The sequence below is a fragment of the Fistularia commersonii genome, chromosome 21 (genome assembly GCF_037954325.1).
Source record: "Fistularia commersonii isolate RoL2024-O1a breed Wild chromosome 21, RoL_Fcom_v1.0, whole genome shotgun sequence".
In the NCBI taxonomy this organism is placed as follows: Eukaryota; Metazoa; Chordata; class Actinopteri; order Syngnathiformes; family Fistulariidae; genus Fistularia; species Fistularia commersonii.
This window is the reverse complement of record NC_141304.1, coordinates 7,401,731-7,425,215: the sequence shown is the minus strand read 5'-3', so window position 1 is coordinate 7,425,215 and position 23,485 is coordinate 7,401,731. Positions and strand designations below refer to the sequence as shown.

The 23,485-nt window shown below is 38.5% G+C and overlaps 1 protein-coding gene across 2 annotated transcripts in view; it reads right to left on the bottom strand.

Moving 5' to 3' along the window:
- cntn4 (contactin 4) overlaps nt 1-23,485 on the bottom strand; it is a 176,299-nt gene that overhangs the window by 34,997 nt on the left and 117,817 nt on the right. For both annotated transcript variants that reach the window (XM_086167710.1, XM_086167712.1), the window contains exons 9-11: nt 22,212-22,351; nt 16,136-16,265; nt 11,750-11,900 (exon numbers count right to left, since the gene is read on the bottom strand). In XM_086167710.1, the coding sequence (XP_086023836.1) occupies nt 11,750-11,900; nt 16,136-16,265; nt 22,212-22,351 (421 nt within the window). The remainder of the gene's footprint in view (nt 1-11,749; nt 11,901-16,135; nt 16,266-22,211; nt 22,352-23,485) is intronic.

Sequence of the window (23,485 nt, the reverse complement as noted above, 5' to 3'; positions counted from 1 at the left end):
TGGGCCAATAAATGGAGATCGTTCTGCGAGACATCTCTTCATTTACGTGACAGTCATGCTTATTTGCTCTGCCAATGTAAAACGCATGCATACTATGCAGGGGGGGGAGGCTGTAGCATCAGGTCATGACAAAATCTGGCCAATTTTACATTATTGGGCGTAGCACTCACTTCACGCTAATAGACTGATCAACATCCAGGTCACATGCCGGTATCCTCGCATGTCCTCTCAAAATGAGTCATTTCAACCGTACACCCACATCTCTGATGACGTGCACCACTTTTATGTATATTCAAACCTAGTAGAGGACTGCAAAACTGCTGGAGGTGTAACGTGAGTCAGTGAATAATCTTGCATTAGTGATTTCCCCTGCTGAGAGATTCATGACACCTCAGGTTTTGACTGATCCTTGGTGGCTTGTAGAAAAGAAATGTTTGCCAAGTAGCTAATGATAGCAAAATCAATATTTTATGCTACCTTTGTCCAGATTCTCACCATCACTTATGGTTAATTTGTGTAAGCATTACCACTGCCTTTATATTCAGTAAATGTAGCAAGTTCAAACTAATGTGTGGAACTTAAATTATCTAATGGGAACAGGATTTTGTTGAAATTGAATTCATGAAATTGTTTTGATTTGTTGCTCCTTCTGAAAACATTTATAAACTGATTCCAGTGGCTTAATATAGCAATACACACACACACACACTTACATATGTTAATTAATGTTAAATGAAAAAAACTTGAGGTCATTAAGAGTGCTGTATTATTGAGGTGTCGATTGATTTATCTGCCTTTTTCACACCTATATAGAATGATATAACTTTTTATAAATAAAGATAGATTGGTTTGTGACTATGATTGCAGTTTTTGTATTTGTAAGATGACTGGTGAAATAGCCGGGTTTGTGAAATAAGATCTGTGAATGTGACTTTAATAAATTTCAACCAAATGTGTGTTTCAGTAACTGAAATCCAATTGAGAAATATCATCTTGAATATGTGAGAGCTGAAGACAGATGGGGCAGCAGTTAAAATGACATTTTAAATTTTCACATTTAGATTTTAGTGAAAGTGGAGCTACATGGAGGCAGTTGGTTCACTGTGGAACCCCTGGAAGGAGAAGTCAAAAGGAAGAGAAGAGATATTGAGTGGAACTATTCAAGAAAAATTGCAGAATCAAATGAGCAGTAATATTCATGTGACAAAAATAAACACTACAATAATTGTCCAAGCATAATAAATGAAAAACATAATAATGAAACCAGACAGATAACAAAATGAATCTTGGACTTTTGAAAAAATAAACTAAATCATTAAGAATTTTTAACATATTGCCTCGTCTTTATTTGTGCACAAATGGGGATTTTTACAACACTGCAGTTTGCAATGTGCACATTGTTTTTTGAGTGCTGTCTCTGCTTTGCAATTATATTACAAACAAAGGAAAAAATTCTGTTGCTCTAGACTCCAACCACAAGCAGTGTCCACATTTATTCCCTAAACCAAATCCCCCTTCTATGATATACGGTGCGTCTTAGTAAGAACAAGGTACAATGAAGGAAAATTAGCGTAAAGCGTTTGCATTGTTTTGTAAAATCTCAAACCGATAGTCAATCTGGGACCTTCATGACTATATTTAAGGTATAATTCAAGGAGTAAAGGTGTATGGACTACATGAAATATTACAAAACGAAAATATAATAACCTGTTTAGTTGTAAAAATAAATAAAAAATTACACATAAATAAATATATAAAAAATGTGCATGTGTGTGTGCGTGTGTGCGTGGGAGGGGTATCTCAGGCACACCCAGAGTATCTTAATGCCTCCCTCAGGGGTAAACACCGTCTTCAATGGATTAAAACATCCAGCACAAATATTTTCATGGCTGCCAAAGCAGCGTTACAGATAAATACTTCTGGTGTTAGAAACACTGGGTTGGGTATGACATCAACACAATTGATCCAGTGTGTCTACTTTGAAGAGTTGAACAAGCCTGACTCATCCTGCTCATATTGACATATTGAAATGGCATGCTATTTATTTGTCTATTTACTTATTAATTTATTTATATTTTTCAGGGGCCGCTATCAGGACACGGCCCACTTACACACTCATAAGCAAGCCCTGCTCTGCTTTGCACTCTCAGCGGCTTTGTTCCAGCTGATGTCATCTAAACCGCATCCCTATAGGGTTGTCTGGAGTAGATAAGACGTCCCCCTCCCTGTGCTGGTCTCCTGCAGAAAAAGGGGCTGCTGCTATGAAGATGGATTACACAGCTGGTGACACTAGTTCCCCTTCTGCAGAAGCCGCTGTGGAGTGTTAACGCAATTAAGGCAATTAATCTCAAGCAAAAAGGGGTTCGCAGCTACCACTCATAATGTCATAACTTTTTTAAAGGTGTGGTAAGGTAACTCTTCATATGATACTTCAATAGAAATATATAAAACGGAAACGGAGAAGAGGAAATGTGTACAGCATATCGGTAGTGCTCATGGTTTTGATGTGTCTCATGTGACGTTGTTTGTGTTAATGTTTACATCAGCGTCCCACATCCACAGACCTATGATTTTACAAAAACATTTTAGGGGACCTAAAGGAGATGCGGCTTTTTATTGGGCAGTGATTAGATGCAAATTGCATCTGGAGAAGATGCTTAACATTGAACTGGCTGCCAAACAGCACTGTAGTGAATGTGCAGACATCACAGATGTGAGGAATGTGAAATAATGGGGATTTCAAGGGCTCTGGTGTGTGTTTTGTTATGAAATTCTTTTAAATGTTTCTTTACATCCTTTCTGAATTGAAAAATTATTTTCATTAAATATGATTAGTCTGTCAGAGTGAGACTGTGTTTTTATATTTTTATACTTTCGAAATAATTGGGGTGGTCAGGATAAAAATACATTAATTTCTGCTTGTATATGTATTTGTATATTAGACTATTGGTGGACTGATGGTATTCATGTTTTTAGCTTTAATCACTTGTGGGTGTAAATAATTTTGCTCCTATATAATCAAGCCTGAAATTGCTTATATGAGTGTCATTTTTGGACATTTTCATAAATACTACGAAATACAGTATTTGACATGTATTGTTAATGATAAAAATAATAATGGAAATAATAATCGTAATAAAGATGCTAATAACTTATTCTGAAAGAAAATAAAGTCAAACTGTAACATTAATCATTCCATCATTGACATATGACTTGCACAAAGCTAAAATTTCAAATATATTATTTTAGTAAGAATAACATTTTTTTGGACAGTCTAGAAACACAAACATTCTCCATCAGGTAAAAGTCAAACAAGTTCTAGAATATAATCAAACAAATAGACCTCTACCAATGTAAATGATGTGGTTAAACAGATTAAAAAATAAGCTGGATTCTTTTTCTTGGTTTTTAGTTCAAGACTGTCCAGTGGTGTACTGTATCAGGTATTCTTTTTGTTTTTTTTTCATTCAAATTAATATTTTGTTTCTAAAATGGAAAATACTTTGTGAGGACATGTTTTTTCTATTTAATATTTACACAGCACATTTTCTTAAATACCGTTGTTCCAAGTGAAAAGTAATCTTAGTAATATAGTTGAGTGCCCTGTAAAAGCTGCGAGACTGATGTCACAAGGGTGATTTATCTATCAGAGGCTTTTATATTGGCACTTAAAGAAAATTGAAGATATCATGATATATAGCCCAAGTGTGAAACAACAAACACTCTTGGGTAGTGATAATCCTATAGGGGATAAAAAGAAAGTGAATTAATGAGCTCAGTGACATGTATGGTTATTACTTGCATCAAGATGATTATTTCACAAAAAAAAACAAAAAATCAATAACAAAACAAAATTAGGGTATTATCAAAACCAAAATATACAAATTTGCACCATCAGTATAAAGTGGACTCAGCTGTTGGGTTCAAAAAGTCTCATTCTCCGTTGTTATGTTAGACTGAATAGGGAATTTCTGTTCTATTTTCAGAGAGAAATAGTGTCAATAGCCATGGCTTTGAGAATAAAATGTTCTATAAATCAGGCAATAAATGATATATGAACATTCCACCCAGTAAGATCTTTGAGAATACAGTTTGGACAAAAAATATAGTTTTGAGTGGTGCTGAAGTGGAGAAATCGGTCTCTGAATAAAAAAGAAAGTGCCTTTCCATCACTATGTAATCAATAAATATGCATCCCATTTAGATCCAGAACATTTATTTTACACTTCTTATTTAAAAGATGTGTTTCTAGTTTATGTGACATATTGTCATTCAGGACAGGGAACAGCAGGTTGACTGCTTGAATGCAAAAACCAGAAGAATGATGCTTGCGTCACGACTTGGCTTTACCGCTTTTGGTGCCACAATGTTACTTAATTAGCTTACAGAAGAATAATGGATTCAAGAAAAAATGTTGCGGCCTTCATAATTAATCAATACAGCCGGTAAAAGCAATGAAAACACTCCATCTGCTATCAACAAGGCCATTGAGCATAGATCACATCACTTAAGGGGAATTTCACTGGCGGTTGGCCGGGGGTTGGGGGTAAACCTTATATATGTCTCAGAATATGAAAAACATGTTTTTCCTTGTCTTTAAAACAAAATTGGTTATTTATGCCTTTACATAACATATTTTACATGAATTTCTGTGACTGCTTGTTTTTTGTCTGAATGAAAATACCAGAATCCTTGAAAAGATCTAAAAATACATGTTCAAATCCTTTGAAAACACATTTTCATACCATTGCTTGTATTTACTATTGAGTTTTTGACATCCATCCATCTTCCCCCGGACCTCCCTCTCCCCTGCAACATGGTCCAGCTTCCCTGGTGGGACCCAAAGGCGTTCCCAGGCCAGCCTGGAGACATAGTCCCTGCAGCGTGTGCTGAGTCTTTCGCGGAGTCTCCTCCCAGATGGACATGCCCAGAATACCTCCCTCAGAAGATGTCCAGGAGGCATCCTGATCAGATGCCCGAGCCACCTCATCTGACTCCTCTCAATGTGGATTAGAGCAGCGGTTCTAATCCGAGAATCCGAGCTCCCCCCGCATAACCGAACTTTTCCCTATCTCTAAGGGAGCGTCCAGCCACCATGAGAAGGAAACTCATTTTGGTCGCTTGTATCCGCAATCTCTTTCTTTTGGTCACTAACCGTCCTGACCGTTGGTGAGGGTTGGAATATGGATTGACCAGTAAATTGAGAGCTTCCCCTTTTGGCTCAGCTCCCTCTTCACCACGACAGACCAGTACAGAGTCAGCATCGCTGCAGACGCCGCACCGATCCGCCTGACGATCTCCCGCTCCATCCTCCCCTCACTCGAGAACGAGACCCTGAGATACTTGAACTTCTCCATGTGGTGCAGGACCTCTTCCCCGACCTGGAGTGGGTATTCCACCAATTTCCGTTTGAGCACACTGGTCTTGGATTTGGAGGTGCTGATCCTCATCACGGCTGCTTCACACTCGGCTGCGAACCGTTCCAGTGAGTGCTGGAGATCATGGTCTGATGAAGCCAACAGAACCACATCAGGCTCAATCATGCAGCCACCAAACCAGATCCAACTAAATATCTTCCCATAAGGGTTATGGACAGAATCAGTACCCCCTACAGGATTGCCCATGGAACACATTTGAATGCCTTCTCCAGGTCCACAAAATACATGTAGACTTCTTGGGCAAACTCCTGACCAGAACAAAAACCACACTGCTCCTCCTGGATCCGAGGTTCAACGACCCGGCAGAGTTTCTTCTCCAGCATTGCTGAATAGACCTTACCAGGGAGGCTGAGGAGTGTGATCCCCCCTGTAGAACACCCTGGCTGCCAGTCCAGCAGCACTGTCCCCAACATCCACGCATTGCGGCAGAGATATGTCAGCCAGGACAGCCCTACAGGATCCAGAGCCTTGAGGAACCCAGTACGGACCTCATCCACCCCTGGGGCCCTGCTACAGAAGAACTTTTTTGACTGCTTCAGCAACTGCAGCCCTGGAAATAGGTGTGTCTGTTCCCCTGGCTCAGCTTCCTCATTGGAAGGCATTTCACTGGGGTTGAGGAGGTCTCTGAAGTATTCCTGACACAGATCTACAACATCTCGAGTTGAGGTCAGCAGCGACCCGCTCCCTCTCTATGCAGTGTTGACGGAGCACTGCTTCCCCCTCCTGAGCTGCTGGATGGTGGACCAGAATCTCCTCGTTGCCCACTGGAAGTCCTTCACCTGAACTCCTCCCACGCCTGAGTTTCTACCTCTGCAACCACCAAAGCCTCATGCTGCTTGGCCTCTACCTGTCAGCTACCTCCGGAGCCCCACAGGCCTGAAAAGCTCAATAGGACTCCTTCAGTTCGAAGGCATCCCTCACAGCTGGAGTCCACTAGCGGGTTTCAGGGTTGCTGCCCCGACATGCGACGACAGCTCCGGTCTGCGGCCTTAACTGTGGAAGTATGGAACGTGGCCCATTCTGACTCAATGTCCCCTGCCTCCCTCAGGACGTGGTTGTAGCGCTGCCGGAGGTGGGAGTTGAATCTCCTTCTGACAGGCAACTCTGCTAGACGTGCCCAGCAGACACTCATGCTAAATTTGGTTCTGCCAGGTCTGACTGGTATCCTCCCTCACCATTGGAGCCAGCTCACCATCAGGTGGTGATCAGTTGACAGCTCTGCCCCTCTCTTCACCCGAGTGTCCAGGACATGCGGCTGCAAGTCTGATGATACAACCTCAAGGTTGATCAAAGAACTGTGGCCTAAGGTTTGTTGTGCACATATGGACACCTTTATTCTTGCACATGGTGTTTGTTATGGACAATCTGTGACGAGCACAGAAGTCCAATAACAAAACACTGCTCGGGTTCAGATTGGAGGGGCCATTCCTACCAATCACGCCCTTCCAAGTCCTACTGTAGTTGCCCACGTGAGTGTTAAAGTCTCCCAGTGGAACGAGGGACTCCCCAGTAGGAGCGCTCTCCAGCAGCCTCTCTAGGGACCTGTAGCAGGGTGGATAAACTGAACTGTTGTTGGGTGCATAGTAACAAACAACAGTAGGAACCCTTCCCCCCACCTGAAGGCGGAGGGAAGCTACCCTCTCATTCACCAGGTTGAACCCCAATGTGAGCCCAATGGGGGAAGGCCCGGGCACTAGGCGCTCGCCACTGTGCCCCTTCCCCGGGCCTGGCTCCTGAGAGGGCTCAAGTGATCTGCGTCCGAGCAAGAGAAAACTGGCTCCAATGATTGTCTTCTTAATGGGGTCTTCTGAGCCACATTTTGTCTGTGTTTGACGTATTTTATTAAAACAAATCAGGACAATGCTTTCATCACAACTAGATGCTAAGGTATCGAATGTGATCTTTGTGGATTATACAGAGAAAGGATGTTCAGTCTCTCAGTCTCAGTCTCTTTGTCAATGTTCAATAAAAGAAAAAGTTGAAGATGTAAGTGGTATGAAAAAAATGAGCTGTTATCAGGCTCAGTTGTTATGGTCATGGTTTACGTCTTCATATTAGTAAAGCCTTAGGTAGTGCTGCATATTTAGTCATAAAACATACCAACATCACGATGTCCCAAATGTCTCATACCAGAGTTTCATTATCTTTAATAATGTGTTAGAAGTGATAGATTGGATGTTCTTGCTTAAAAAAAATGTCCCGAGGTGGGCAATAAAAAATATTTGTGGGAAATGGAGTTTGACCAACAAAACTTGACTTTACATCAATACAATGCCCAAATAATGGCAACTTCTTCAAGTACTTTTAACTTCACTTTGGCGCTTATTTTTAGGTTAAGGTTGTTTTTGGGAGAGGGTAAGTTCTAAGGTGGCAGGGTCCAGGCTTATTGTCACTGATACTTCTGATACTTTGGTTGTAACAATCTTCAAGAGACCTTTTTTTTTTTTTTGTGAGGATCCACCAAGGTTGCTTGACTAAAGCTAGCCTGATATAAGAAGTTGACCATATACCTACTTCCCTAGATAGAGAAGATTACAGACAATATCAGGAGGTCTCCTCCTAATCTTATAATCTTAATAATCTCTTAACACCAATATAACATTCAGTTAAAAAAAAAATCCCAAATCAAGATGTACAAGAGTGTATCTGAAAAATTTTAATCTAGGTCCTTTACAGTATCTATCAGACATAATCAATCCCCTCACATCAAAAGAAATCATAATAATGTAGATGAAAGATAATGACAAAGAATTAAAAATTAAATTGAAATTAAAAATAATTAAATACATAAAACACGTTTGAACATTTGACAACAGAAGTTGGCTTAACTTTGAAATTCAAATGAAAAGTGTTTCTCTTTTAAAATACCTGTCTATGCATGTGCAGTATTATTCAACCCCCAGCTTCAGTACTTTATGGAACATTGTTTAACTTTCAAAGCTTCTGACAAACTTTTTCAGTATGTGCTGACAAGCTTCTTACACCTCTAGATTGGAATCTTTGCCCATTCCTCACGTGCAAAGCCTTTAGCGCAGTGATGTTTGATGGCTTTGTGCTGCAACTGCCTACTTTAAATCCCAGAAAAGATTTTCACTCAGATTTAAATCTGGTGACTGAGAAGGCCATTCCAGGATCTTTTTCATGGTCATATATGGTTGACTCTGAGGTATTCTTTGTATCATTGTCTTGAAAAATCCAACGTTTTATTTGTCAGAGGAAGGCATAATGTGGCTCTTAAAAAAGGTGTGGCATCTCTGGGAATCCAGATCATCAATTACCCCCCTCTATGCTTGACAATGGCTATGGTATTATTCTGGTCATCAACCTGGCCTTTTGCACACCAGATATACCTCTGGTTCATTTGACCAAACAGTTGTAGTTTGGTTTCGTTGGTCCGTAGATCTATCTCCCCAAACTTTGTGGTGAAAAGTGGGGTGCATTTTGGAGCCAAACTACAAAGCTCTTGCTTGGTCAGTGCAAGTCTTATAGTTGCCACTAAACCAATTGTATCAGCCGTAATCATTTAGTCCTGTATATGTCCAGAAGTTGTTAGGGGACCTAAAAGTATTTTTTGGGTTTCCTCCGTAGTCAGGTAGGTTTGCAGCTGTTCTATAAAGGTTTTAAACATCCTCATAATGTCTACAGAGGTTCTCAGTCATTTGGGTCATGGGTATTTTTTTTCATGGCATCTAGACTTCTTCGTAATACTCCAAATAGACTTTCTTCAATTTCACATTTTTTGAAGACCTTCCTATACCAGAGGGTGTTAGGATGTGATCAAATAATCTCCTCTCTCCTTTGTCTTTCCCATCATTACAACACTACATATATATATATGTATATATATATATATATATATATATGATGAATATCTTTCAAAAATTGTGGTTACACACAAATACTACATGATGCATTTTCTGTGTTGATAGTACGCATGACTCATCTAATAAAGAAGTCATCCAAAAATCTTGTCCTTTGAATAAAACTTAAAATTGAAAAATCTTTTAAATCTTTGGGGGTGTTGACTATTTCTGATCAATCATAGTTATACTTATTAGAATACTCGGTTACTGCGAGTTTAATAGGAATAAATATTTGCGATTGCAGAATTAGTGGAGAACATTACTAAAAAGTATGCCCAACATGTATAGACACTGAAAGAGGACATCAATGTATGATGCAGTGAAAACAAATGTGAAATCAATTCTCAACGATGAGATCAAAATCATGGGGCTGCTGCGACAGTGAAGTATGTGATGGAAGTGACAAAGGGGAAATGAAGGGCAGCAGCAGCAAAACCACTATGCAAATTCTCTGCCACGCTGTTTGACAAGCAACAACAGTGCTTTGTGTATATGCAAAGCCTGACGAGACACTGTGCACACAGTCCTGCTGTCAGAGCAGAGTCATGCTAGAGTGGTGACACCGAATGGGTGACCCCTGTATGCAATGAGGCTATGAGCCAGATTTCACACTTCATGCAGACATACACAAACACACAAATACACACGCACACACACTCGCAATAGTTATCACTTGTAATGCACACCCAATATTAAGGGTCAAGTGTGGCAGGATGCGATGATTGCCCTCTGTTACTCACAAATTTGGAAACGTGTCAGAAGATGAATAATTAGATTTCTGAAGCTTTATTATCCCTGGTGAGGTGAAAAGTACTTGATTAGCACTTTGAATTTACTCAGCAGATGGTCTGTTTGGCCACCAACAAAGATAAAACACAGCACACGCCATTAACCATGGGTCAGATTTCGTGCTGCTGCTTGAATGGATGTTCACACTATGTCTGAGGTCTCCCTCAAAAGCAGGTGGTACACTATATATGAAATCGCTCATATTTCAAAATTGAGGAGTAACACAAAAAGATGTATTTTTGTGGGTATGGCACACTCTTTCAAAAAAAACATAAGCTAACCTAACCTGAAACAGCAATTCACAATTGTCAACAAATAACTGAACCACATGGTTGTCATTTAGGATTAGCAGGTTCTAACGTGTTTACATTAATTATTTTTGCAATTCTGGTACCCAGTTAGCAAGCTGATATTTTTAACTCTGGTAAGAGCAAGGTAAGATCTTTTGATGTAACTTTTGTTTTTCTCCTACTGACACAATTGAACGGAATTAAACAAGTTAGAAAGGCTGAAATATAAATGTTAATCCAATTTCTTCAAAACATTATTACACGTTCAGGTAGTTCTTTAGCACCGTTACCGCTGTGCTATTGCAATGTTCACATTCACATCTACAATCATATTTATAATAATTTTTACACTCTTCTACCAGCACCTATCCCAATGCACTGCGGACAGCAAAGTAGGAATTTCACTGTAAAGGGAAACTCATTTCTACACTGTACATGTGAGAATAAAAATTTGAATCTTGAATATTTAGTGAAATCTGACATTTTTTTTACCCCACATTTTTCTTTCAGATAAGACACTGGAAATATAATTCCACTAAACATTGTTAACTGGTTTCAGGTGGCTCTGACAACTTAGTAACATTCACTTTGATATGACTTGGTTAAAAATGTTGTCAAAAATAGTATAAAAGCTAGGGGTTTACAATCTGGGTTAAGGGTGGAAGGTGGTTTAGAAATCAGTCGCCACCTGCTGATGCTCTGTTTACCCAAATCATTACATTTCCATAACATTGCCATGTGGTTTTGGAAAGCATGCGTGTCGTCTGAACCTTACTAGGTTTTGTATGCAAGAATGATGGCGCAATTTGGATTGTCTGAACCTACTCATGTAAATCTGAGCCTAAACATTTTCAGCTGGTTGAGTTATCTGAAAAAAAACAAAACAAAAAAAACAAAAACAACCAATTGCATATGTTTCTTGACCATAAGAAAATGAATGCTTTGTGGCACATATCAATGGTGGCATAATGCCAATTCTATGAAAATCCTCAAGCACACACACATGGATACAGACACATATACGCAAACACACAGATACACATTTTTTGGATCAATTGAAATGACAGCTTCAAATCCTATGCATGATTCAAGCACAATTTCATCATAAAATCTGGGGGGCAAAAAATAGCATAAAAGAAATCAAGAAATAAATAAAAATACACAAACAATATTTTTTTCTGCTATTATTCCATTATTTTTGTCTCCAAAATACATGATCTCTATATTACCCACAACTTAATTTCATACTGACTTTGACCAGAGCCTTTCCTCAACCCACAAGATAAAAAAATACTACATTTCTGCCTTGATAATTAAGCAGAACATTTACAGACATCATCAGACATGATGTTTGTGAGAGCATTGTTACCTGCTATTTTCTGTGAGTGGTTCAGTGCCCTTTCTCCAAGTAATCACGCCCCACGGAGACATTTTGGGTTTGCATTCAATAAGCACATCTCCTTCCACCTTCACCAGAGTCTGGCTCCTCAGTTGGTTGTGGGAGAAATCAGGGGCGACAGCTGAAACAAGAGCAGCATATTAAGGAACATCATCACGTTTCTTTTTATTTTGGTGGGGGGAGCAAAAGGTACAAAAAGATGCAGTATTATAATTCAAATACAAAAAAGGTCAGAGCTCAACATAATAAAATTCAGCGAAAACAATTGTGATTATGATTTCTTACTTTTCTACTTTTCAAATAATGTCAAGACAGATGCCACGTTCACAAGTATTAATAATTTGCATTGCATTCCATTATCATTATGGTGCCACTTCTTAAATTATCATTTTATCATGTGCCGTTTTCCTTTATTTCACAACTGTGGAGGATTTCAGGATGTCTTTGCTGTCAGTCTGATGCCAGCAGACTGACAGCTGAGTGTTCATGAATCTACAGAATGTCATGTTCCCATTATTTTTGACATGGTCATAATTTTCATACAGAGCTCACTTTGTCCGTAAAACAAAAGTTGCAGGATTATTTATTCAGAGTTCAGAGGAGATTAAACAAGTACATAATATTCATTTTACATGTTGGTGGAACATTAAACTAGAATTTAAACTCTTACAGCATGTAGTAAAATATGCTTATTGGTATTCTATCAAGATAATTGAAATCTAGATTATAACTTTAAAAAGCTGACAGTCTTTTTGTTTTGATTTGGTTGGCACGATTTATTGCTGATATCGTCCAATAGATCCTGACACTGTGTTCAATTTGTATATTTTTGCTGTATATCTTTGACGGTAGAGAGAACATTTGTTATTAATAGAATTCAATAAAACTATTCTTTACACTGCTTAAATCAGGTTTCTTTTAGATTTGTCAGCGAGGACCATGATATGTAAGACCCTTTTGCACAATAACTTCCTAGGGTCAGGGGGCTTTGGAATAAATGTATCTGAAGGGCTGGATTTAAGATGATTAATGAGAGCTGCACTCAGAAACCACACATTACTGCCATGTTCCAGGTAATATTTCCATAGAAAATAATTTTCATGTCAAAGCCATTACATTTTGGAATTGCTATAAAAATTAACAGATAATGACTCAATCATTAGTATGTCTGTTATCAGTCAGTTGAAAGCAATGACTTCATTCAAACTTGCCCCATTATTTTGCACATTTTTTTATGGATGCATTAATTTATCTGATCATATCCAATGCACAGTGTCATGTATGTACGTCAATGAATTATGAGAACTATCTTGTAATCAAGCTACATGCTAATTCTGCTATGCACTGATTAGTGTACAAGTATCCAATTAAAAAGAAAACTGTCACTGACAGGTTTTGGAAAGAAGCCAACTATACTATTTATTTATTTAATCACTTGATCTAAAATGTTTTTTTTAACTCGTCATCAATAAATATAAATGATTCACCTAGACAACCACTGACACAGGTGCCATGGCATTTACTGGGGTATGATTTCATACCACTCTCAAATTAGCTCATTAAATGGCAGGGAAGCTTATAAAATGTATATTCTGTATTGTGGAACTGAATTAGTGCATAGTGAATATAAGCATTTTCATTTTAAGTTGTATATCTTTCTGTAACACAAGGTTGATTTTACTCAGGGGGGATAATTCTATGATTTTTGGAGTGAATTGAAGGCGTCCCTGGCATACCTATGGCCTGTTGTGGTTGAGCCAGCTTATATGGACTGTTTTTTCTGTGGTCACTGTGGTTTTTTTTTTATTAAATTGTTAGCTTTCTGTATATCTAAACATGTGACTTGATGAAAAGCACTCTTGGCACATTTCACATTTTACAAATGTTGTTTGTTATTAGACAGAATTTATTCAGACATAATATATTCAAATATCTTATTTTACCCAATGTATTTTTTTCTCAGGTTTTTTCTTGTGGCCTTGCATTCTTGATTCAACCTTTACTCAGCATTTTACATTTCAACAGACTTCTGTTTTTTTGTTTTATTACTTCATCTTTAATAGTTTGTCCCATGTAATATCATACTCGTCATGGCCCGGTTTACACCATCTATGGTCTGGACATATTGAATTGGATGATGTATTGAAATGTCATTAATCATATCAAATAAGTTCAATGGCTTGATAAATATGTTGCCTTACAGTCTGGGATCATTTAAAAGTTGGGTATTACCTGCATGGATTATTGGATTCCTACTTTGGTGGGCTTCATTTATTTGTGGGGTTTAAAGAATTAATTTATTTAGTTTGGTGAGAAAATGGGGATTGCTGTCTGACAGTAATAGTTACCATGAAGACTCACACTGAACCACACTGATATTTACAAGCCCAACAGAGATACATTACTTTGCTGCCAATTTAAATTATTTCAGTCAGGGTTGTTGTGATGGTTGATGGTTGGTGTGGTAAACAGATCAGACAGGCCAAGCACATGGTATTTGCCCTGTGGGTCAGTGACGGCGATTCAATTCCTTCTTGTCCATTCAGATTTACAGGTACAGTTAAAATCGTTTTTCAATGAAAGAAGAAATCATTTCTGAATGGAGATTTTAAAAATCGTCTGTCTTAATTAAGAGGGCTATGGATATATACTGTATATACTGCTCATATGAAGGAGGAATATATATATATATACTGTATATACTGCTCAAAAAATAAAGGGAACACTTAAACAACACAATGTAACTCCAAGTCAATCACATTTCTGTGAAATCAAACTGTCCACTTAGGAACCAAAACTGATTAATTTGGATTTGTTTTAAGGGCATTACATCAAAGTTGGATCAGCCTGTTGTTTGTTTTTCCACTTTAATTTTGACTGTGACTCCAAATCCAGACCTCCATTGTTTATTAAATTTGATTTTCATTGCCAATTTTTGTGTGATTTTGTTGTCAGCATAGTCAACTATGTAAAGAATAAAGTATTTAACCCTACAACACTAACGTTGAGTGATTTTCACCCACACAATTCTTGTCATGTGATTGTCATTGTGTTGCCATTGAGTTTTATGCGTCCTTGGGTAGCTTCAGGCTGCTCACTGATGTTATTAATTGTACGTTTGTTTCCCTTCTCCCATCGGCCAATCTATAAATTGACGAAAACTGTATTTTATCCAGGATATTGTATTGGGTAAAATATACCCAATGTTAGTGATGGTATTACTTATTTCAATGTTAGTGTTCTAGGGTTAATAAGAATATTTCATTCATTCAGATGGAGACAGTTGATTCGCTGTGCTGACCCCTTAAGGAAAAGCCGAAGGGAAGAAGAAGATTTAATTCATTCAGATCTAGGATGTGTTATTTTAGTGTTCCCTTTATTTTTTGAGCAGTGTATATAAATCCCTATCTGTTATGCATAGAGCTTGATGTAACAATATTATAAGCGATGAAATGTGAAAGCAAAGCTCATCATTACATTCTAAGAACCTATGATAAATCTATTAAGGGAACCTTCATTTTTATCACATTATAGATCTTATTGGCTGCTGGGACACTCTTTTTCACACAATTTGCTATTACTGCAATGAAGGCTGCAAGTAAAGACATGTGTGAGAATCATTCATTGATATCCAGTTCTCTTTATGCATCAATGGTCGTTTGTGTCCTGATACTTCATATTGAGGATTTGGGACTAAATTGGATCTTCTCAAGTACATTGGTCTTGTTTCTAATAGATGCGTAAATAAATAAGTAAATGAGTAAGTAATTAAATAAATAGATAAATTAATAAATAAATAAATCAAATTCTAATAAATATGTACTTAGCAATAAGATCAATTAACTTAACTATCAATAAATATTTTGGCCTAATGGCTTAATAAGCCTATTTCTTTTTGTGATTGATAATCTATATATAATCTATATAAATATATATAAATATATATGTGTGTGCCTGTGTGTGTGTGTGTGTGTGTGTATATGGTATTTATATATTCACAAATATTCACCTTGGGGGTTTGACCAGTGAACTTTGCTGATCGTGCCATATTCTTGTGCCTGATTGTTATTAGCTGCATGACCAGGAAGAGGTAATGTACGGAGAAGAATAATGAATGTGAGCTGCTGCCAACAAAGAGTGACAGCCTTGACAAGGCAGATGTGTGAGACTTGTGAGCAGAGCAGCACAGGTATACATCACTGTCAAATGGGAGCATTCATTTTATAATTAATGGTTTTCAATTAGTGGCAAATAAGAACAAGGCCATAGGTCATCCGGTGCTATTGACCAGAGGAACACTGGAGAAAAATTGAAAACCAAAGCAAAGTTACTGAGCCCGTGTGACAAATGCCTTACCTATAACTCGTAGCTCAGTGTTGGAGTAGACCTCGCCATGCTTGTTCCCGGCCACACACTGGTACATTCCTGTGTCTGCCAGGGTCAGACGACTTATTGACAATGCCCCATTTCCCACCTGTATGCGATCCTGTGGACATAGACGCATGTCTTTAATATACCTTGCTCCCAGTGCTCATCTACATAAAAACAGCCAGAGGCCCGTGAATTATGGTCTGGAAGTAACAGACGTGGCAATAAATCTAGGATTTCATCACTAATGGAGGGAAAGGCTTGGGTGGATGGAGGCAGGCTAGCAGAAAATGACCCTAATCAATCTGCATGTTTATGAGAGTGAAATAAAACGATGCCCTATTTATATCTCCAACTGCACCACAGGGCTTGTTTCCCCTTCAGCTGGAGGAGGGGATAAGAAGAACGGTAGGACTATCATGACATCTGAGGGTATGCTGCATTGTGAAAATTGCTTTTCTGATAGGTATACCCTATACATACTAAGTGCTGTGTATATGGCCATACTGCCACTCCTCTTAATCTGTTATGTCTTATTCATTGGGATGTCTCTATTGTTGCCAAACCATCAAATTTAGATCTTTATTAAAAATGGTGGCAGCCTGATTAACTAAAAACCCAGTACAATCAGTGTATCTGTTGAACATTTACTTGACAAAATATGAATCTCTCTCTAATATTCCGGTTCTCTTTCAGTTTCTTAACGATACATTTTTAATACATCTTCTTGCAGAATTGTGAAGTTTTGGCCCTCCTGATTCCTTTCAGACACAATGTTTTCTCTCGGCTCAACTGTACTGTCAACGGACCTGTTCTTATGGGGTATCGGAGAGTCTGGACATGAGAGGATTAAGATACAGTCAAATGAAAATAGAGAATGTAGTCACTGAAGGAGCTCCAACTAATCCTATGTTTGAGCAGGATATTGTAATTTCCATAATGTAGGGAAGAATACTCCCACTGGCAAGGGATACAGGGATGCAAGTGATGGTATATATCTGTCATTGTAAGGAAAATCCTCCCATCATGATATATATTAAGCATAACATAGACTCAAATATGGATTTTATTTATCTATTTATTTATGTTTTTTCTTTGGAGGGATTTACATGTACCATCTAAACCTTATGCAGTTAGAAAAAGCAATTCCACATATATATATATATTTGGGATGCGGCTGGCATCCCAAATCAGAACATCTTTACAGAGTCTCCCCAAAGGGGAATCAGAACAACCAAGCCAAGGTCCTGTCGGACTTCCAGTTCAAGAAAGGCAACTGGTGATGGTGCACAGACCAGACAAAGTGGTGGTGGATAAAAAGCACTAATGCAGCCAAAGTGGAGAATGTAGGAATCCCATAGGACAGCGACATCAGGAAGAAAGAGTAAGAGAAGATGGAGACATGCCAGGACCTCAAGGAAAAGTTAGAAAAGATATGGGGCGTGAAGGGAAACTCAGTTGCAGTAGTGACCTGGTAATGTGGAGCAGCACACAGAATAAGACACCTTAACTTGACATGGGTTATATTACCAATATACTATTTTCTTAAAAAACTAGCTCGGAGGACAATATCAGTTTGTTTCTGTAATCAAGGAGTATTCTTACTATAATGTCATATGCATTATCATGTCATATTTTAAATATGAGATAATCTTTCTAACTTAATAAGGATGGGCTGGAATGGAATAAACAGGTCAATTTTTATTTTAGATAATCATACCTGTGTTGAACAGATGTGAAGGAAAGTAGCACAATATTTGTCTTTAGATATTTCTATATTTTTATACGAAAAAAATATGGGTGACAGAAGTTAAATCTCATAGCTTGGATGAAACAATGGATTAGAAGTACACCATGGAGCTTAACCACAAGAAACATGTTGTGCTCACATGAGTAGAACTGGCACAAAAAATCTAATTTGTTCCCAGATATTTGAATCATCTCCTGTATATACCTGAGCAAAAATCTGTGCACGGATTGAGCTAAACAATACATCAGCTTGCTTACTTCACTTGTATTCCTGAGAAGAGAAGGATATTCTAAGAACCATTTCATGCATTACGGTTATTGGGGCAAAAACTACTTTTGATGCCTCAATAGGGTTTTCTAAAGTCATATATATGATGACCGCATTCCCCTCTAAATGCTCTGATTCCTTTAGTTGTACAGTCCCTCAATCGTGCAGCTGGTCAATAAAGCAGCAGACAGTGAAACTCAAGGTGAGTATAGACACAGACGAACATCCTAAGATAATATCGCTATTTCCACATTTTTAAGAAGGAGGTTTGACCATCAATGGAAAGACCACCAGCCACATAATGCGTGAGCACTAAATGTGAATTACTTGATTATACGGCAGGTTTTATTTCAATGAAAAAGAGTTGGGTTTCAAATATTCATGATGACTGACACTAAATTATTGAATACAAATATATCAAGTTGTAATAACTTCTTTTCCATTCCTCCAAGTCAGAAAACCGCCAGCAACAATATGTCCATGGTATTTCAGCAATGCAAAGGTCTGTTGACTGTTCACTGTAATAAACAACAAACTCCACAACACCCTTGACCTTTCCCTCTTCTGCTAATTATTCTAGTGTGCTTAATGGTGGCATTTCAGACAATGCAAAACCTTTCCTGATTAATCCTCTCACCCATGATTTCTGAATATATACATCCTCATATTCTGCTGACTGACTGCCTGGATTCTACTCTTCTTAAAGTACTTTCTTCATTCCGAAATTAAAAATGTAAAAGATAAATAAATACATTCATGCATTTTCTAAAGGCCTGTTGGGAACGTCTGGCAGAGTTCCCTGTCAATTCCCAGCTCTGGTAGAACTTCAGCCAAATCCTGGGGGAGTCCACATGGGCCATGTTCTGTTTCTCCATTATTGAGGCTGGAGCCGTGGTTATAGGGTGGTCCGTACCTGTGGAAGCGGTGACCTCCGAACCCATTGGCGAACACCAACAGTGAGGGATGGCGTCAAGATGGAGTCAAGATGGGAATTTGGGGTCTGTGGGGCTCCAGAGGCTACTCGCAGTTTACGGTTTTGATGGTTACTGAGGCAAAAACTCAGGCACAGGCGGAGTTCGGTAAGGCCATGGACAATGAATTACGGACAGCTTCAAGGAGATTCTGGTCCATCATCTGGAGGCTTGGGGGGGCAGCAGTGCGGCGTAAACACTGTGTACATTGGGGATGGTGTGCTGCTGACATCAACTCAAGATGTTGTGGGATACTTCAAACACCTCCTCAGTCTCACCGTCTCACCGCAGGGCCCTGGGGATAGATGAGATCTACCCTGAGTTCCTCAAGACTGGATGTTTTGTGGCTGTCCTGGGTGACACACCCACTGCAACATCATATGGACATCCGCACCTGTACCTCTGGAATGGCACACTGAGGTGGTGATCCCCCTATTTTAAAAGGGAGATGGGAGGGTCTATTCCAACTACAGAGGGGCTGCACTCTTTAGCCTCTCTCTCAAGAAGTACAGTACTCTGGAGAGAAAGCCTGAAGGCTGCACTTCGTCATTGATTATTTTCATAACCTTTATGGATAGAATTTTTAGGTGCAGCCGATGTGTTGACAGAGTCCGGTTAAGTGGCCTCAGGATTAGGTCTCTGCTTTTTGCAGATGATGTGGTCCAGTTGGCGTCATCCACTGTGATCTCCACTACTCATTGGAGCAATTCACAAACAAATATGAAAAGGCTGGGGTGAGAATCAGCACCTCCAAAACTGAAGCCATGGTCTTAAGCTGGGTAAAGGTAGAGTGCCATCTCCAGATTGGGCATGAGCTCCTACCCCAAAAGAAATAGTTCAATTATCTCAGGGTCTTGTTAACAAGTAAGAGAGAAATGGAAGGGGAAACAGAATGGCAAATCTGCACAGTGATGATCTGCATCAGTCTGTCAAGAGGGAGCTGAACCAAAAGGCGAGGCTCTTCATTTCATGGTAGATCTACATTCCCACACTAACTTGGTCATGAGCAGCAGGTAGTGATTGAAAGTGAGATCCCAGGTCTCAGGTTCAACACCTCAGTATTCCCCTGGAAGAGGTGGCTGAAGTTGGGGGCGGCGTGGCGCAGGAGGTAGTGCAATCATCTTTGAACCGAACATTCCTGGTTTGATTCCCCTCCTAGTGTGTTGAAGTGTTGTTGAACAAGACATTGCTCCTCTGGTGCTCGTGGACAATGTCTACTGCTCGTGGTTTATCCATGATGGGTTAAATTAAGGGTAAATTATTATTAAATTGCTTAGGTTGAGGGAAGTCTGGGTTGCTCCGCTTTGGCCGCTACTCCAGCGTCAGAAGTGAAGAACCCTCTTGAAGGAGAGGTGAAATGTCCTCAAGAGAAGAAATCAACTCCAGTTCCCACAATAAATTTTTTTCAAGGATTTCTCATGACCCGGATGACTCTCCATGGATAACAGGATAACAAAACAGTCATATGTCAATATCTAAAACAATGCTGGTTAATATGTGGATACAATAAACTGAACAGATGCTAGAAATGCTATGGTACAATTTGCCATTGCAAACTATAGTAAATCAACTACCACACCAGATAAATGCTCAAAAAGAATGTTTTTCCATTCACTGAGGATGGTGGTTATAAACAGTGCATATATAATGTGGATTAGGATATATGCTAGTGTGCAGTAAATATTGCACTGATGGTCCACTTCAAACTCTGCTTTCTTGAGGCTAAAACTCGAGGATTATGGGTTTGAAGTCACATGAACGGATAACTCATCAAAACAAGTATAAAATGGGAGTACTGCTTTTATCTACAATTAACAAATTACCAAATTACAAACACACACACACACACACACACACACACACACACACACAATTTCATTATCTCGACTGCATCAATACCACTCAGGGTTAGGGGGTCACCGGAGCCTAGTGGCTGCCAGTCGATCACAGGACCACATATAGAGACATACAACCATCCATGCATCTAAGCATTTTTAAAGGGCTATGTTTTTGGACCGTAGGACAAACACATGAAGAACATGGGAACTCCACACACAAAAGCCCGAACTAGGGACCTTCTTGCTGTGAGGCAGTAGCCACTTTGCCACACTGCTGCCCACAAGCAAATATGAAAAAACAAAAGCAAACAAAACATGGGGAAAATCAATTTAAAAACACAGATGGATGGTTAAATTTTGAAAGCAAAATCACACCAGAATTTTTTATTCCAAATCTCGATAAAATGACTTGTTGGCTCGTAAACAGATTGTTGATATGATATCGGGTGCATGTGTTTCTCTGGTGTTGAAAAAAGAACAGACTGGGTTAATTCTAAAAACATGCATACTATTCTGGTCTTGATGGATATCCTCTGGTCTGTTTTTCACCAGCAAATTAACATGAGCTTGTCTGGTTATCAGGGGTATGGTACACCTTAGCGCCAAACATATTCTCTCCAAAGAGCCTGTTTTGAGGCTGCAATATGAAAGCGAATGTTCTGATACAATGAGGCAATATGAAGGCATATCTTTGTACTGTGATACCATTTAAAGAAAGCTGGCTGTAGAAAGATGGGCTCATCTCTCATCAAAGAACCCCTAATTGGAATTCAGATGGGGTAAGGAGCTCAAATGAAAAGAGGGTATACAGTATTTATATAGAAAATTGTACTTTTTCCTTATTGGCGGCACAGGATTAATACCAGAAAGTTTCTTCAGTAGCAAAGCGATTCAACTGACGATTAGAGTTGCTCTCATTTTCTTTTCACTGTTCTTGGACTTGCATGAAATACTAATGCAGCCTGCTAAGTATCTTAGCAGAGCATTTTCTTGCTGGAAATAGCTTTGCAGATGTTATATACTACCACAGAGGAAGGACTTCTGTAATTAGAGCAAAGATAATGCTGAGTAATTAGTCAGTACAACTAGTTTTGTCAGTGCACGATTCCTCTGTTTTTGTTTTTGTTTTTTTCTTTTTTAACTTTGCTAGAATCACATGTGCCAAACCTGTTATGGACAATGTAACCTTTTAAGCAAAATAGCCGGACAGACAAGCTGGGATGGATGGCAGGTCTCACCTCAGAGGAATCCAGGCTCTCCCCATTTTTCATCCATCTGTAAGAAGGACTGGGTTTCCCTGTAGCTTTACATTCCCACACCAGTGAGTCGTCAATCAACTTCTGGATATCTTGAGGTTTCTCAATTAGATGAGGAGGAGCTAGGGATGAGCAATAAACAAGTAAGTAAATCGGACTGATTTTTTTGTGTTAAAATTAATATGCAGTTCAACAAAATGACATATTATTAACAGCATGATTTTCTCTGGGAATTTATATCCTTTTTTCTATTTACACTCCTCTGGTTGATTCAATTCTCTCCTAACAATGTCCTGTGAAAACGCAGCTGCCAAAATGGAGATGAACAAAGAGAGAAGCAGGCTGAATAAAGTCATTCAGGTAAAATCTTATCTGTGAAGGCTTTTAATCTTTGAGTTTCACAGACAGCTGTTTTGAGATACACCTTAAGAGTTTCTCATCTGAGAGCAGAATTGTGAAACTTAATATTCATTCATACGAGTCAAGCAGAATGGCTGGGATGAAATAATATCATTTTGGCAGAGGAAAAAATCCATTAATAGGAGGAGCCAAAAAGCCATTAAAATGAGAAATTATTATGAATTCATTTATTGTAAGCTTTAAGAAATATAACACATGTTTTTGTTGAATAGATTGAATTAGAATTCTGATTAATGTTTTCCCTCTGTATTGCAATTAGTTTTCAAGGTTTCTAGGAAGTAAAATCTATATCCATTGTCATCTTTCATTTATTTTGTACGTTTTCAAAACCATATCAGTTATTTGTCCTCTTTCCTGTGTAACTAAAAAAAATAAGGGATGCATATTGAATTAGAATCCTTTGTATTGTATGCTGTATTGCATTGTATACAATGCTTTTTATTGTATTGTTGTCTGGAACTGCCAAGACAAATATTTTAAATAGTTTCGAGAAACAGTATGAAATAAAGGACACTTTATCTTAATATTCTACCAAATACTATGCTGATAAATCATGACTAAGATTAGGCATTTGATAAGAGGCAAAATAATAAGTAATAGTGGGAAAATATATATTCAATTGTGGATTTTTTTTTTGTTTGTAGCAACGACACAATTACTGTTTTCCTTAAAGACAATTTTACTGTTTTGTTATGATTAATTTTTTTTCTTTCTGTAGAGCTTTCTGCTCAGTACTTGTTATGTAAGTAACTGGGACCCCGTTGAAAGGAGTATGAGTCATCTCAGGAGTTTTATCCTATTTCCTAACATCTGTTACCCATGTCTTGGCACCTGCT